The sequence below is a fragment of the Aplidium turbinatum genome, chromosome 4, assembly GCF_918807975.1.
Source record: "Aplidium turbinatum chromosome 4, kaAplTurb1.1, whole genome shotgun sequence".
Classification (NCBI taxonomy): Eukaryota; Metazoa; Chordata; class Ascidiacea; order Aplousobranchia; family Polyclinidae; genus Aplidium; species Aplidium turbinatum.
In genome coordinates this window covers 5,180,320-5,196,637 of record NC_137475.1, presented here as the reverse complement: position 1 = coordinate 5,196,637, position 16,318 = coordinate 5,180,320, and the positions used below count along the sequence as shown (strand labels likewise).

The 16,318-nt window shown below is 40.8% G+C and overlaps 2 protein-coding genes across 2 annotated transcripts in view; both read left to right on the top strand.

Moving 5' to 3' along the window:
- LOC145768851 (E3 ubiquitin-protein ligase MYCBP2-like) overlaps window positions 1-15,171 on the top strand; it is a 72,583-nt gene extending 57,412 nt beyond the window's left edge. Inside the window, exons 85-92 of the mRNA XM_082580457.1 lie at window positions 10,797-10,925; window positions 11,217-11,352; window positions 11,603-11,724; window positions 12,096-12,263; window positions 12,568-12,675; window positions 12,978-13,187; window positions 13,993-14,139; window positions 14,929-15,171. Coding sequence (XP_082436583.1) covers window positions 10,797-10,925; window positions 11,217-11,352; window positions 11,603-11,724; window positions 12,096-12,263; window positions 12,568-12,675; window positions 12,978-13,187; window positions 13,993-14,139; window positions 14,929-15,171 — 1,263 coding nt within the window. The remainder of the gene's footprint in view (window positions 1-10,796; window positions 10,926-11,216; window positions 11,353-11,602; window positions 11,725-12,095; window positions 12,264-12,567; window positions 12,676-12,977; window positions 13,188-13,992; window positions 14,140-14,928) is intronic.
- On the top strand, window positions 206-9,566 carry LOC145769569 (uncharacterized). Its single transcript, XM_082581224.1, has 15 exons — window positions 206-871; window positions 1,507-1,690; window positions 2,063-2,242; window positions 2,744-2,863; window positions 3,359-3,508; window positions 3,860-4,073; window positions 4,378-4,546; window positions 4,955-5,065; window positions 5,328-5,533; window positions 5,813-5,924; window positions 6,439-6,572; window positions 7,116-7,299; window positions 7,888-8,080; window positions 8,354-8,559; window positions 8,801-9,566. The coding sequence occupies exons 1-15, from the start codon at window positions 687-689 to the stop codon at window positions 9,039-9,041; spliced, it is 2,589 nt and encodes an 862-aa protein (XP_082437350.1). The 5' UTR covers window positions 206-686; the 3' UTR covers window positions 9,042-9,566.
- Window positions 15,172-16,318: the final 1,147 nt, after the last annotated feature.

The following is a 16,318-nucleotide window of genomic DNA, read 5'->3' as shown; positions in this document are numbered from 1 at the left end:
TGCTCTTGACACAGTTTTTTGGCCTCTCGTTTTTTGATCAAAAGTTTCAAAACAAGAACCTCAGTACATACTTCAAATCAGCTTTTCGCATGCTCGGGTACTTTAACTTTAAGAGTTGCTAGAGTTACGATAAATTTTGTCACCGTTGTATTGAAGTTTTACCTCATACATTGTGAACTTGGATTAGTCATGAAGAGATGGAAAGTTTTGATTGTTCAAATACTTTTTACCTTAATCCATTAATGACCATCACGGAAGGTATAATGTACGATCAGGCTAAAGGATGGGATCTTCACTTTTTTTTATCCAACCCAAAATTTTAGGATGTAAAAGCAGATTGTATATTTTATCATTTTTGCGTAAACATAACTTTATTACATGCAAAAGCAGGTAACAATGCAGCTACCTGGTTGCCAGTTCAGTGCTTGGTTTGATTTATTTTACGCACCAACGTTCAGTGTTAAAATTACCTGTTTTTTATCTGGTAATAGTTAAAATGTTTTGTATGTAAGGCAGTCTCAGGAGTTGGAATAAAGCGTAGGCTATGTACTTATGTAGGCTAGTACAGGTCAGTGGGAAGTTAGCTTGTTTTAGATGTCACCTTCACGAGGTATATTGCTACTTCCAGAGAAACAAAGTTGAACTGAGCTATGATAGTTTGTGATTAGCAGCTTGGCTAGGATACTATGGCACCTTGCATACAACTACAACGATTCCTGGCTTTGCACGACAAAGAAAGGACCCATATTTTCACGTTTCTTGTCGAAAATCCGCAAGAAATTTCCAGTTTCGACGTTCGCTCGAGAGAGTTCCAGTTTGCAGGCCATCGTTGGTACGTGTACACAGGGAAGCCAAACAACGAATATTTCAGGTGGGTTGGTAATGGCTTGAAGTGGTAACTCATTCAATCAATTTTCTCGCAACAATTTACTGATGAAATCACACTTGAGTGGTAAAACCTCTCATAGAATTACATTTTGCTTAGTTCCAAGTAGCGTTGTATTTGTTACATCGTTGTTAGCTTTGAAGAAGCATTTAAACCACAAAAGCAACACAGCCACAACTCTCATATGTTTAGTTCGATTTTTGAATGCATTAAAATTCCAACCAGTATCTTGCCATCGCTCATCTGGACCATAAGTTGGTTTTTGTAAAAATTATTGAATACACTATTTGAATGCCAGCTTTAATTTAAAGCGGTTATTTTTTAACAACAATAACCCGAGATGTCAGTTACCCTGTTGGCAACACTTGGAAAATGCTTTATAACTAACTTATTGCAAAGTTGTTGAGCTTGAAGTGTAAAGATGCCTGGCTTGACACTTGCCAACAAAGCTCGTGTCAGATTCTCTTAACAAGAACATATCTTCATAAACTGCCACACCTCAACAACTCTACCCCATCGCCACTGTTCGCAAGGTGAATGAGAGTTGATTAATTTATAGGAGGATTTCAAAGGAGTTTAACCCTGACAACTTCATTCCAACATGGTGCATTTGTGTTTAGTTTTTACTTGCGGATTGTCAATCTTGGGAAAGACGTCCGCGTCCACACGGTGTACTCGTTTAACGTCATTAATTTGGTCAACCACCAGAACAACTACACCTACCACAGCCCCCCAGAAGGGAGGGTATTTTCCCGGGATGACGACGCCTTGTCTTGGGGCTGGAAGGAGTTCATCAGACGTGAGGTATCAATTTTGGGACTTTTAAAACTAAGAGCTCAACCTTGTTTACCCTTGGATGACTTTCTCAAACTAATATTGCCCTACGAGATAATTATCGGTAAAACTTATGCATTCCCCACATTACAGTTTTTTCCCAAAAACCTTGATTTACCTCCTTCTAGGAGTATTTATCGTCATTCATAATTTCCCGTTCTTGTGCCTTTGTGTTACAGTGAAAAAGATCATTGTTTTTTTCTCATGAACTGATTCTTTCTTCTACTGTAATTTTGATGCTGTTTCATTGCTCCAGACACGCGTAATTGTTTGCAAAAGAACGTATTTTTTCCCAACATAACCTCCGCATTTCGCAATATTAGGTAACCTCTTTGTCTTTAGACCCTGCTTAAACCAAACGGTGGATTTTTCTTTGACGGAAACAAAGTCCTGGTGGAGTTGGAATGCAAAACCTACAAAACGGTGTTTGAAGACGCGGTCGAATTGCCAAAGATTGGCCCAGAAAACCCCCACCCCATGATCCACACATCCCCATTCAGTGTGGGCGGCTTTGCATGGCAGGTGGGTTACCACTTCATTTGTGTCAATTTTGTGTTGACATACGTTGGATTTACGTATAAAAACTGGAACCTTTATCAGGAAGTGAAAACATCTCCGATCTCACAGGGTATGATGTGGAAAACTGTAGCAAAATTACCAATACCTTTTCTCCAATGCTAGGATATTCATTTCGAATTTTTATTCAGAACTCATCCAGCGGCACCTTTCTGTGCAACAGTTTTCTAATTCCCCGTTAAAGCATTTCTCTTACTTTTTCCTCTTTAAGGTTCAAATTAATATGAAAGTCCGGTGGTAAAATGGATCTTTTACCCATGCATAATTTTCTACTCACAGCGTCGGAAATTAAATCTCAATTTTTTTCTTCCAAATATAAGTTATGAGATGTTGGGTAATCAATGGAATTACCTCTTTGTTTTTTGTTTCGGAAAAATTGAAGACAGATAAAAAATACACAAGAGAAATAGTTCATGGCACCCCAGAGTATTTTCTGATCGCTTTCAGATTCGCATTTTTCCGAATGGCCCAGACGAGGACAACAAGGGCAATGTAGCTTTGTTCCTCCACTGCACGACCGCCAACCATCTTGCCAAAGTCAAGGCGAGATTTCTCATTGAAAGTCAAGTATGTCTTGAAATGATAATGAATCTACACTTTTTGTTGTTGTATCCAAGTTTACGCCTGTTGGTTAAAGATTTAGATTAAGTAGATGGGGAGGCAAGGAAGCCAATCTTCGTGTTCATCTTCAGGCATGTCGAGTATCTCACCTGCGCGATTTTAACAAGTTTCGAACTGGCGTCCTTCCTAGCGTTGTGCTGATGATTTCATCACAAAACTGACGACCTATCGAAAGCTATGGTGTCCCAGCCAGCGATTTAGTCATATTTACATCGATTCAACATCTACAGACGTGGAATCAATATAAAAAACTGACCGAATTGCTGGCTGGAGAGACATATTGATCCAATTGCAGGAAAACTAGTGTTTGATGAATCATTGTATAGTGGCAACAAGAGTAACGAAAATTAGCTGGAAAATAACATTAAGATGAACAAGGTAGGGAGGGTAGCATTCCAAAAGTCAAAACGCGTGGTGAAAGTAATTCTGTTTTCTCCTCAGCCGTCACCGGCCGTATACGAGCACACCTTTCCTCCCAATTGTATCAGTGAGATGCCCAGTGGGGTCGCCTTCCCAAACAAAGGCGAGTTTATGAGCACCCTGAAGGGGAACCACCTGAAAGTGGGAATCGTCTTCTTGTCCGTTACTGAGGTGAGTTGTTGACGGAAATCCAACTTGTTGTGCTGAGTGCGATCTGTATCACTTTCGCTCATGATACCTTCAAGGAGTTTATCAGATGATTAAATAACCACGATATCTTTAAATTTCAATATTTTATTGGGTTGCTGTTGTAAAAATTGTGCGTTTTATAGTCAGTTTAGAAACAGTGCTACAACAGAAGTTCTTTTACTAAACACTCATCCGTTCGCGCACGTTTAAAAACTCGTTATAGTTTTACCGTTTTACTTTCATTTGTACTTTGGCTGGTACTTTTTGTCGTGGACACCTCAACGAACGCAATTTGAATGAAACGAAGTTAATTTGTTTCATTTCTCTTCCCAGGTTAATGAGGTTCATGTCACTTTGTCTGAATCCAGCACCTACCCCACTGTGTGCGTCACTCCTTTTGAGGACCTGACCGGATGCCCGTGGGTACTGAAAACACTTCAGGCCACAAAGCTGAAGCTCAAAATCGATCAGAATGAAAAGACGACCAGTGGATTGATGGAGTTCTATCATCGCTACATCGCATGGAATGCCACTCTCGTCTCCCCAGGTGGGAATGGTCGTGCGACAATACACCTATTTGTGCTTTTCTTTAAAAAAAAAACTAAAAGAGCAGAGCTCAGAATTATAGGTGGTGCTGTGTTGGTTTTAACACATTGTCTCAACCGACCAAAGTATTGCGGATTTAGCTTTGTTTTGCAGACTTTGAGAGTAGACCAACCAACGTATGCCCGACATGGATACAAACTAGTTTATTTCGACGCAGCCCAGATTTGGTTCATTGTACAGAAGCAGAACATATAGTAGCCTACATTACTTTTATTCATTCATGGGCATTGGTATTATTTTTCAAGGTTCGGAAGATGTGTCACTCAATGTTCCTCTCAACACAAAAGGGCCACTGCTTGGATATTTCGGCGAGAATTGGTCTGATGCTGACGTCATCAAGTCTGAATTGGCGATAGAAGATCTGGCGATGACAGACAATCCGTACAGGACTGATGTGGATGATGGTTACGACAGGTTGTTATTTTACCGAAATATTACATCGTGTAACATTGATATTAGTCAAAGTAGTGGCAGTGTTTGCCTATTTGTATCCCAGACAGCAAACAGTCGTTTTTTACATTGATTCAACGTCTGCAGACGCAGTCAATGTACTGTACAAACGACTGATTTGCTGTCTGAGTAGTTGCACTGAGATATGCGCACACACGTTGTGACTCAGCATAGGCTTTCGTTGTTACTGGAAGCTGCCATTGCAATCACAGCTACAAAAAAAAAACTGATCATTATTATGTTAATTCACTGTCTACAAACTGGAATAAATGTACAGTGAATGGGACCAACTTTACTCCATGAGATAGCTTCAAAATAACCTACACCAACAAAGTCACTGCCATTACGATAACTCGTCATTGGCATTTCTAGGTATTCCTACATCTCCATCCATGTCGAGTTGGTTTCCAATCACCTACTGTATAAGACCCCCGCCCCCTCTCCCACCGGGGACAGAGAGAGAAAGCTCTTGTATCATGCCAGGTCAGGAAATACTTGTTTAATTATTATTATTATCAGAGTCATCAAAAAGTAAGACAATGTTAGAAAATTTCAGTCAGACAGTGGCAGTAGCGGTAATCGAAATCTGCAAAATGCGACAAATCAGGCGCACTTCCTGGTAGCCACAGGTGTATTTTTGGACCATTATCATTCATTGATTCTTTTAAGGACAAGCTCTCAAGGTGTAGCATGCGGTATTTTCTGCAAAGCGCCAGCATTCCTAACGCTGCCATTCCTAATGCAGGAAAGACAGGAGTCAAATCCACGGCCGCTACCAGGAACTCCTGCGCCAGAAAGCTTTGTTGGAATCGAAATGCAAGAATCTCACACGAGAGCGGACCAGGCTTGTAGGTGATGACGTACAAGACCGGTTCAGCCAGATTGTTCCGGATTTTTCCAAGTTCTTGTACAACGTCATGGTCGACTTAGCACAAAGAGCTTCTAACAAAAGTAAGTTTGCTTACTAGCTTGCTTTTATTTTTCGTTATCTGCATGACCAGGGTGAAACAGAAAGTGTCAATGCGAGATATATCTACACGTATTTGCCTGAAATACCAGCCGGTGATGAATGTTTTTCTTCCACTTTAGTTGTGAGTTTCGCTCTGATCTGTACAGAATACAGATGCTATAAGTTGAACAATTTTAAGGCGATGGTTGTACAGTAGTGAATCAACAAAAGAGAATTAAAGGCAGCAATTAAATTCCTTGTTTCTTTTGAATTCTGACCAGGTGCTCTGAAGGCGATTGAAGACCGAAGTGGTCGCCCATACCGTCCTCTACCACAACCTAGCGGGGATGAAAGAAAAACGTTGTTTTCTGAATACCGGGAGGACATCAGCCTGTGAGTATAGCAAGTCAGATTGACGTTGGTATAATGTTAGAAAATGTTTATGTTATGCATAATTATTCCTTTTGGCGACCAGTTGTGTTTATCATTTGGTGCGATACCTGCCGGGAGCATGCAGTTGTATCGCTGTATCCTTAGCAAGACAGCTCATGACATGTTAGAAGCGAAGATTGGCTTCCTTCCAGATTGAAACTGAAAGAATGTATTCCTTGATTGGCTTCCTTGCCTTCCTGTCCACTTAAATCAATCAGCAAATATCAGTCTGGATACGACGGAAAATCAAATCTTGTCTAGAAATGTATTTTACGATTGCTTTGACATGTATACCTTGCAGTGTGTTGTCGGCGCTTTTACGTAGAATAGACGTTGCACTTTGGTTGATTAACAAAGGTGTTTCCACAGTCCTACACCTGAAAATCCCCCCGTTATTAATATGGAGCGGTTTAAAAGTTTTAACATCTTTGATTTTGAAACCCCATAAAAAAACTCTTTTACTTTTTTATTGCAGGTTGGTTGCTGCTGCTAGGCCTGACTTTGATGACGTCAACAAAATTCACAAAAACGTTGAAGAGTTCAAGGAAATTCTCATGAAGTTCATCCAGGCAAAGGCCGGTATCCACATCACAAACATAATTGTGTCAGGTGACGGTGTCTTCTTGACTGCTCTGTTCGTGTAGTGATATCTGTGGATTGTTGAGTTTTGTTTCATGAGCATTGTACCACTTCAGGCCTAGGGGTCCACATTAATAATGATTTATTTCACACCAATTGGGTACAAAAAAGCGTCAATTAAAAGTCGTCATAATGGGCGATTTTCAGCAAACTGTCGCAGATTTTCTGGAATGTGCTTTGTGAAGGATCAAACCCTTCGCAAGAAAGTCTGAGCTTGTCTTCCTTGGTTTCGTTGGCTTTGATCAATTTTGATAATAGAAGAGTTTCAGTATAAACTGAGTTTATTGGATGACGTATTGCATGTCCCGACCAGAGAAGTTGACGTTTGCTATTTATTTCTACAGCAGTAGCATGCTTTTCTACAACGCTGTATTTAGCTCTGATATACGTTGCTCACAGCGCCTTGCAAGGCCAGTCGTTTCACGGCGGTCATAATAGAAACGCAGCCAAGTATCTCCTAAATATAAACATTTTGAAACTTCAGTGCTGTTTTAACGCTCTCAACTCATCCAGGGTCCGTTGGGATGAGGACTTTATGTAGCAACCGGTGTGATGTGGACTTCGTCATGACCAGTACCGATCTTCCTAGGAATGGTCACGTGATGTGGTTGCCATCGTTTGTTGTCGCTCTAGCGAAAATGTTAGAAGAAGGATGCTTAGAAGGGAAACTGGAGAATTGCTCAGATTTTGCATATACGTAAGATGATGTATACCATAGTTCTTCTGTATGATGCGTATATACATGAGCTCATGTACCTACAGTGCATATTCGATGTACATTAATACTACAAAAAAGTGCTCAATGCCTAGCAAAAGGCCAAGCAGAACGAATTACATCAAATGCAGTTACTAAGTAGTCACTAAAAATCTTTACAGCCTGTTAAGGTTTTTGGAGACTAGTTACTGCATTTGCAGTGGGATGGCGCAGCAGGTGAGGCGTTGGCTTTCCAATAATATGAACCTGGTTCGACTCCCGACTTAAGCTGGTTGTTGAAAACACCGCTCAGGTAGAGACTTCGGGTGTAATAAATTGGGTGGGCATAATTGCTGAAGGAAAGACGGCCGAGAAAAAGGAACTGGCCACCCTACTCTCGTTAGTGCCGAAGGCTTGGTACAGCGAGAACCTTATCTTCTTATACCAAAGTCAAAAGAAAAGGTTTTCCGAGCTTATTTGAAAGATCAAATTAAACCTTTTTAGTCCTATGTGAAAATAAAAGGTTAAGTTCAGAAATGGCCGATTATTAACGTTTTGATAACGTTCATTGTTATGACCATTACATTTCAGGCCACATTCTGTTCAGTTTAAGTACAAGGATATTGAAGTCGACTTGTACCCTGTCTATGATTGGCAAGCAGAAGGGGGGTACGACGCGTTGTATGAGGAATTGCTGAGACAAAGAACGTCGGAGAATTTGACCTGGTTCTGCCCAGCGACCGCTGAGAGACAGAGGTTGTTCGTGGAAGAACAGTCTGATCAGGTTTCAAAGTTAAATTGCCCAGTTTTTGTTATTGTTATCGTTTCTGTAAAAGTAGATCCAACCTAAGAAGACGAAACTGTGAAAAAGTTTGATCGTTTAAGATGTACTTTTTTTTCCCCAATACAGGCCTTATCGGTTAATCGCATACTGGTAGAACATATAAACCGTTTTATCGCATATGATTCCTCAATCCCAAACTATAGGGATCAATAGTATTTTGTGGAAGTACTGCGCAGATGTCTGATACTATTCTCGTTTCAACTTCGTCTTCAGGTGAAAGATTTGATCTTGGTCGTGAAGTATTGGCGAAACGCGGCTGACTGGAGCGAGTGGAAATGGCGGCCGTCTTCTTACTTGCTGTCGTTGCTTCTGATCCGAGGCTATGAGAATGCGTGTCACGTGATCGAAGAAAGTCTTCCTAGCAACAGAACTGTGCTCAAGTGCTTCATTAAACTTGTCCTGTCCACTGGAAACTCCAGGTCCTCATGGATTGCACAACACTCTAACTTAGCTACCATCACTAGAATCACAGTAAAACACTTCAAGTAGCATAAGGTTCATCAACTTTGTTCAAATATCCGTTTTTTAAATGAAATAGAAATTATAAAGTTATAATCGAGCAAAGTTGTGGGTTTGACATTTGTGATACGATATTTAATTTTCTTAAGTATTTCAAGCTTCGTGTTATGTTTTTTTAGTTATTTTTGTTTTATTTTTTAGGCCGGCTCCCCTTCGTTTATCCTGGGGGCGTTTTTACGACCCCAAAGACTACAACATCGAATATAGTAGCAACGAAAGTGCCGAGTCACCCCCCATAGTCCAAGATCCGGCCAACCCAGCCAACAATGTAGCTGAGCACCCCACTTCGTGGGTGCCCTTCCGTTCAATGTTGGAAGCATGGGCACGTGACCTGGATATGATGGAGGAAGGCACCTTGCTCCCGATCAACACCGAACAATAAGAACTTGGATTGCTACTCCTTTCGTCAGACGACAACGACCCTATTTTTATTTATTTTTTCTTGGAAGGGCAAATCGAAAATTTAAATTGCCTACTTCAATGTTTAATTAGTGCAAAATTTAAGACTTTAAAATGTTTTTTAGTGTTTTATCGTAGAAGCTCAACATCCCTAAATCAGGAGAATTCTTTTTCTTAAAGCTGTCTTCTATGTGATGCTGTGACTTTGCGGAGTATCGCATTACGTATCTGTGGTTGTTTAGTCGTAGTGGGTGTATTATTATCGCGCAAATAAAATTCCATTTTTACCGAACATTGTCTCACATTTGTTGACAAAACCGCACATGTTCGTAGATGCTAGGGGTGTTCAATTTCGATTAAGGTGATATTCGAAATTCGTTTTTCGTATCGGACATATTCGAAATTATAGCCGCCCTTTCGGCTGAACGCGGTTGAAAGTAACGGGAGTGGCGCGAAATCTGTCTTGTCGCATTTTGCAAGCGAAAAAAGACTTCGACGCCGGTCCTGCACCAGGGATGCCAGGTTGGCATTTTTAATGCCAAATTTCACAAATTTCTCTCAAGAATGAAGATAGCTAGGTTGTGCAATAGCAGAAAGTGTAGGCTGAGCTTTGTCGCATTTTTATCCATTTTTTACCGAATTCATACGCGCCTAAGCCGTGGGGGCAGGGCCGTAGCCAGACCGCAGAGCAAGGGGGGGCAACTTTTTTTAGGGGGGGAGAAAAAATTTAAATGGGCAAAATCATTATAATTGTAGCTGTTGCCCGAGAATGTTGAGATTTTGCCAAGAAGGGGCGAATTTTTTTTCAGGGGGGCGAGGCCCGGCTGGCTACGGGCCTGCGTGGGGGCCAGGCCCCCACGCATATGTCTGTGTGGGGGCAACTTTTTATGCGGTATTGATACATAAAACAATAGGTGAACTAGCGATCGGCAGCAGGAAAACACTTTTTGAATGCAAACCGCAACAGCTTCGCGATAAATAATTACGAGAACGAGTTGCGATGCTACAATCCAACACCAGACAACAAAATCTGTCATTTTTACATTGATTTAATGTCTGCAGATGTTGAATCAATGTAAAAATGACTGATTTTGCTGCCTGGGACATAGCAAAAATCTACCATTTTGTGTCGATTCAATGTCATCAGATGTTGAATGCACCCAAAAACAACATAATTTGCTACCTAGACGGAGCGTGCGTTTAGCTTTATGCGCTTGAAAACATACTCGATGTCGCTTTCGAGTCGAAACCTCTGCACTCTGCAGTGAAATGTCGCGGCAGTGAATCGCTCGCTGTGAAAATGAACTTGAAGTGTTTGGGATCCCAGCGACCTCGGCTCCAGCGGAACAAAAGCTGGCCTGACCGTCACGAAGCTGAGATCCCGACTGACGGGTGACCATGTCGATCAGCTTGTGTTCATAAACACCAACATGGGCCTGGAGCTGTAGACGTTATTTTATGTTCTTTTTTCTCAAATTTTCATGGCTTTTGTTCGCGTTTCCTAGCGAATTTTCATGTCGTTTCTTTCAATAAAATCAAATTTTGCAGTGTGGTGAATAGTTGTGATATTCGAAATCGAAATTCGGAAATAGAAAATAAATTGAATTTCGAATATTCAAATAATCGAAATTGAACACCCCTAGTAGATGCACGTACATCTATGGCTTGAACATCCGACGCAACTTAACGCAGCTATGTATTCATATATGTTGGATTCTGAACCCTCCTGTTTTTGCAGCTGACTTGTGAGAACCATGACGATGGGGTAACACTGGCAATCGTCCAGTGCAACGAATGCGGCAACTTGTGTTCAGACTGTGACCGGTATCTTCACCTCAACAAAAGGACAAGTTCTCATCAACGACAGGTAAGTTTCTTAGATTCTTATTTGATATGCTTCCAGCGTAAGAGTGTTGACAATAATTTAAAGTTTGTAACCAAAATGGTTTGATATCAGTTCGATCATAATGTACAATTGTGCAGTGTTTGTGTGAAGGGAGCAGATGTGGTTTTCGCAGTTGGAAACCTTTTATAAATCTTCCATTTACAACTAAATGGTTGAATTTGGTTTTGTTTATTTTTTATGACAGGTTTTATCACTGTTCGACTGGCAAAACTACCGTAAGTTAAGTTTTCTAACTCTTTTCATGCTCTGTAGATCTTTAAAGAGGAGGAGGAAGCGATTCAAGTCAACCTCCATGAGGGATGTGGAAGAATCAAGTTATTCTGGTTCATGGCTCTTGCTGATGCCAATACTCTCAAAGCGATCGTGGAGTTCAAGTCCAGATCACCAGGTTCGGTTACAAGATGATGACCACCCGTAGGTGTCGGTTGACCCGCATTGAGAATTCTGTTTGAATAAGCATCACTATTAAAGCTGTGGCTCTGAAGTCTAGTTATCACTGCTATTGAGAAATTAATATTTGTACAAATAATAAGATAAAGTCAATATATTGTGGTGTGAATCTCGTACCATCTGTTTGCCTTTGCAGCTATTCTGTTTGCAGTGTAGCTGACTATAAACATGATTGCGTTCTTGTATAGGACAAAGACAAAGGACAACTACGACTGGGGTCTGTCGCTTTTGCGGCAGTTCGTCAGATGTCGGTCAGCTTGCCGTCAGTAACGTATGCTCCGATGCTGTTTGCCAACAATACGCCACGATGGTGAGTATGACGAGTTGTACATTAGACCTTCGCTTCTCAGATCACTAAGTACCATCAAACAGGTTGCTAAGTGTTTCAACATTAGCTGATACCATCACACTGGTCCATGCTCTTCGTTGCAATATCATACCGTGAGGTTTTGTGGCTGTTCACTACTAAACTACTGTGTGGGTTCGGCTTTTCAACTGCAGTGAAATTAAACGCCCGAAAAGGCAATAAAAGTGAAAGATCTGTTGCGTATGAGCTTGGATATTGGCTCCTTCCTCATCCAAGTCTTTCACCAGCAGATATAAGCGTGAATACAACAGAAATTGCGTTTTTTTAAGCTGATTAAAAATTATCACGTGTTAAACCACCTTCATTATTTGTAGGCTTGCACCAAGACCCACGCTTGTGGCCATCTGTGTGGTGGAGTCAAGGGTGAGGTCGAATGTCTGCAATGTCTTCATTCGTCTTGCAATCCTTCTCTCAACCAAGACGCTGACGATATGTGCATGATCTGCTTCACTGATGCCTTGTCAGCTGCTCCTGCTGTCCAGGTATTCCCATGTACAAGCAGGCTAAGGGAGGGGGGAAAAGGGGGTAATTGCCCACCCCAAAAATTGTTTTTATATATGCAACTGGCAAACAGGCTTGTTAGCTATTAACAAGCTATAGGAAATAGTATCGGTATGCTATCTCCTACAACTTTTTACGCTAGCGCAAGTTAATTTTTCATCCAAAGAACGTACCATGCTTTCATGTTCTCAAAGTGTTACTTACAACTGGGTATTGTTAGTCCTTCTGTAATGAAACTACCATAACTTTGCATAAAAGTTTATAAACACAAGTTTTTTCTTCTAGCTGGATTGTGGCCACACTTTCCACCACCACTGCTGTGAGACCCAGCTGCAGAAACAATGGGCCGGTCCACGTATTACCTTCGGATTCATGCTGTGTTCCATATGTAAGGTGAGTTCGTGTTTTGGAAACGCGAAAGCGTGTTACTTGAAGCAAAGGGTAATCGTAAGGTTAAAGCCTAAACACACCAGATTTGTATCAAATGCAACCTCAGTAAACCATTGAAAGATAGAATTTTTTTAACTGATTGAAAATGTGTTCATTTTTAAAAATGAAAAAGATTTTTTTTTGAAGCTTGATCATGGCAGTTTTACATACTGAAGAGCCTTCAGTTAGTGGTGTATGCAGTATTTCGCTTCCTATTAAAGTTGGTACTTTGTGATGTACTCGGCTAATCAGACTGACGTTTCCAGACGGAAGTAAAACACGTTTCTCTGGAAAGCTACCTCAAGCCATTAAGGGAGCTGATAAAAGAAGTGGAGCGGAAGGCAAGGCAGAGGTTGGAATACGAAGGACTCCATGAAAATGAATCCCTCACTACGGTCGGTAGCCGCTTCTATAACGACCCTACCGGTTTTGCTCTCAACAAATACGCTTACTACATGTGCTGCAAGTGCAATAAGGTAAATCAGTGTTTTTTGTGCTAGGTTTGTGATTGATAGTAAACTTTTTGTTTTGTCGTTGCTTAGTTTCTCTGATTTTTGAGTATGTCAAGTCAGTTGTTTCCAGTGTTGCCAATCGATTTGTGTTTACCTATGAAAAGTTGGTACCCGGTCATTTGGTCGACAGGACGTTTGGTCGACAGACATTTGGTCGACAGGACGTTTGGTCGACAGGACGTTAGGTCGACAGAACGATTTATTTTAGGGTTAGGGTTAGTTAACTAACCATAACCTTAATCTAACCCTGACTCTAACCCTAACCCAAACATGAATCGTTCTGTCGACCTAACGTCCTGTCGACCAAACGTCCTGTCGACCAAACGTCCTGTCGACCAAATGTCTGTCGACCAAACGACCGTGCACCGAAAAGTTTCACTCTTTGGTCATCGTTTTTTTTTTTATGAAGTTTTTTTTTTTTAATGTCCAGGGGTTTAATCGTAACCTGTTTGTTTTGGCGTTACCTTGTTTCTCTAACTTTTGAGAATTTACGGATAGATCGTACCTCAATCGTACTGATGTTGCACTAGCAGAAAAGCTTGGGTTTGCATGTAATTAGTTAATGTGCATGAGGCAAACATTATCCGAACCATGTTCTTGCTTGAATAAGCGTTCAAATTTTGTGTCTTGTTGTCAAAACGGAAAATGGCCGTTTATCATGTCAGCTCTCAGCGAGTAAAATTTGTCCTCTACATATATTCATCATAAATTATACTGGCCTTAAATCAATGTAAAAAGGACACATTTATCAGCTTGTTGATTCTTCCAGGCATACTATGGCGGGGAGGTAAGGTGTGACGCAGAGGCCGGTGGTGAAGACCTTTTCGACCCCCAGGAATTGATTTGTGGAGCTTGTTCTGATGTTTCCTGTGCACAGATCTGCCCAAAACATGGTACAGACTTTCTTGAATACAAGGTATGTATGTTATCTTTCAAGCTCTCTGTTTGTGATATAGCTCTTATAACTTTTTTGAAAATACTTTGTAGTGAGACACTGGGTTTTTATGTTACATTTTTGAAGCCTGTTTTCTTTTACCAAACAAATTCGGTTTTTAACGCAACCCTGTTCTCTGGCTTCTCGGACGACTCTTAATCGCTTGGCATGGTTCGATGTTCTGTCTTGTCTTATTAATGAGTAATAACTTCTTAAACTGACATTAAATTTTGTTTCTGCTCGGCACTCACCGATGTAGCTATAAAGCTGCATCGCAGCTGTTCAACTTGTTCGCATATGTACAATGGAGGCAGCGCTCTATCAATACTGAGTATATCTAATATTTTCTTGTAAAACGGTCATTGAATGTGACAACTATTTTTCACTTAAAGCAGATTGTCTTCAACACCAAACAAAGAAATACGAATAAGTTGATTACAGGTTCAAAAAATAACTAAGAACAATGTTGATAGGCCTATACATCGGATGCTAGACGCTTGTTTCACCATATTTTACATAATGCCTTAAAACAAGCAAGAATGGGATATTTACTACGATATTAATTCGACAATTTATGAAATGCTTTAAAAAAATACTCCCAAAATGACGAATCGTCAGCAACAAAATAAAAGACTGTTCAAATACTACATGTGGTCCAGCTGTATGAGGGTTCCGACACTCCCTCCCACACAACACACCCAAAGCATGATATGATATTAGAAGTCCTAAGCGCTACATGGTGAGTGCTAACTGGGCACCTTCATTTTCCAGTGCCGATACTGCTGCTCCGTTGCTGTGTATTTCTGCTTTGGGACGACCCATTTCTGCCAACCATGCCACGATGACTTCCAGCGCATCACAACTCTTCCGAAGACTGATCTTCCTCATTGTCCAGCCGGACACAAAGCTCGACAGTTAGAAGGCAAGGAGTGTCCACTACACGTGCAACATCCCGCCACGGGAGAGGAGTTCGCTCTTGGATGTGGAGTCTGCAGAAACGCTCACACCTTTTGATTGAATGAGGCTCCATAAGTGTTGTTAAAAGACGTTGTCGTAACGTTTGCTTAACACTATAATGTCAAAGATTGTGACACAGTTTATGCTTTGGCATCAATAAGTTCTGAAATTATTGTTGGTGTTATGAAAAATGTGATAATAAATGTATACTGATCATGCACGTGAACAACAAGTTTGATTAGAGAGTTTGAGTATTTTCTTCTAACAATTTCCATTCCAAATCGTCATTATCTTCTTCTAACCTTCTTTTGTGCCTTTTATTTTCCAATTTTTTCTTTGTATACTCACTTAGAACTTCGTACAAGTCTTCTCGGAACCCGTGAGTGGTCGCGCTGTTCAGCAACGACAAACATGCATCCCTGAACTCATTGTTAGTACTGTAGACCACTATGTCAAAGATGGAAGAAACTGTGGTAGCTGTTGAGATTTCGTTGCAACGTTTTCTGAAAGCGTCTTTACTCTGAAGCATAGTTTGTTCCAACGCTTGGCTGCAAGATCGTTGTGATGCCTCCATGTTAAGTGTCATGATCTCTTCAATACAACGCTGGACTTTGTCGGAAAGATGTACTTTGTCTTGAAGAGATGGTGGTTTATCGGCGTCAAAAACAAGAAATATTGTCAAGTCAAACGCATTCACTTTGTTAAAGGAAAGTTTTTTTGTAAAATATGGAGGCAGCAGTCCAGAATATTGTAAGGTATTTAGGTTCTCACTCAGCACAACGCCATAACTTTCCCAGCTGACAAGTTGTTCTAACCAAGCAGATACGCTGTCACTTTCGTTTATAATTGGAAGCCCAAATGGCCCAAGTAAATAAACACAAAGCACTCCACAAGGCCCTTTAGTTGGTCCACAGAATGTTGCGACAGTTAACCGCACTTTGACGCTCTCAACAGTCAATGGCATCTTCAATGTAATGAAGCCACTGTGTTCGGTACCTGAAGATACGCAAGTCAAGACTGTCTTGTTTACATAAGCAGCAAAATCGCTGCACACAAAATTGAAGTCAGTGGCATGGTTCTCTGGATCTTCCACCAGGCTTAAGCTTGCAAAAAAGTTCGGTTCGTAACAAACTTTCAAGTAATGAAGATAAGTTTTGAAGAGAGAAACAGAATTGGTGACATCCGCAAAACAGCAAGTAATTTT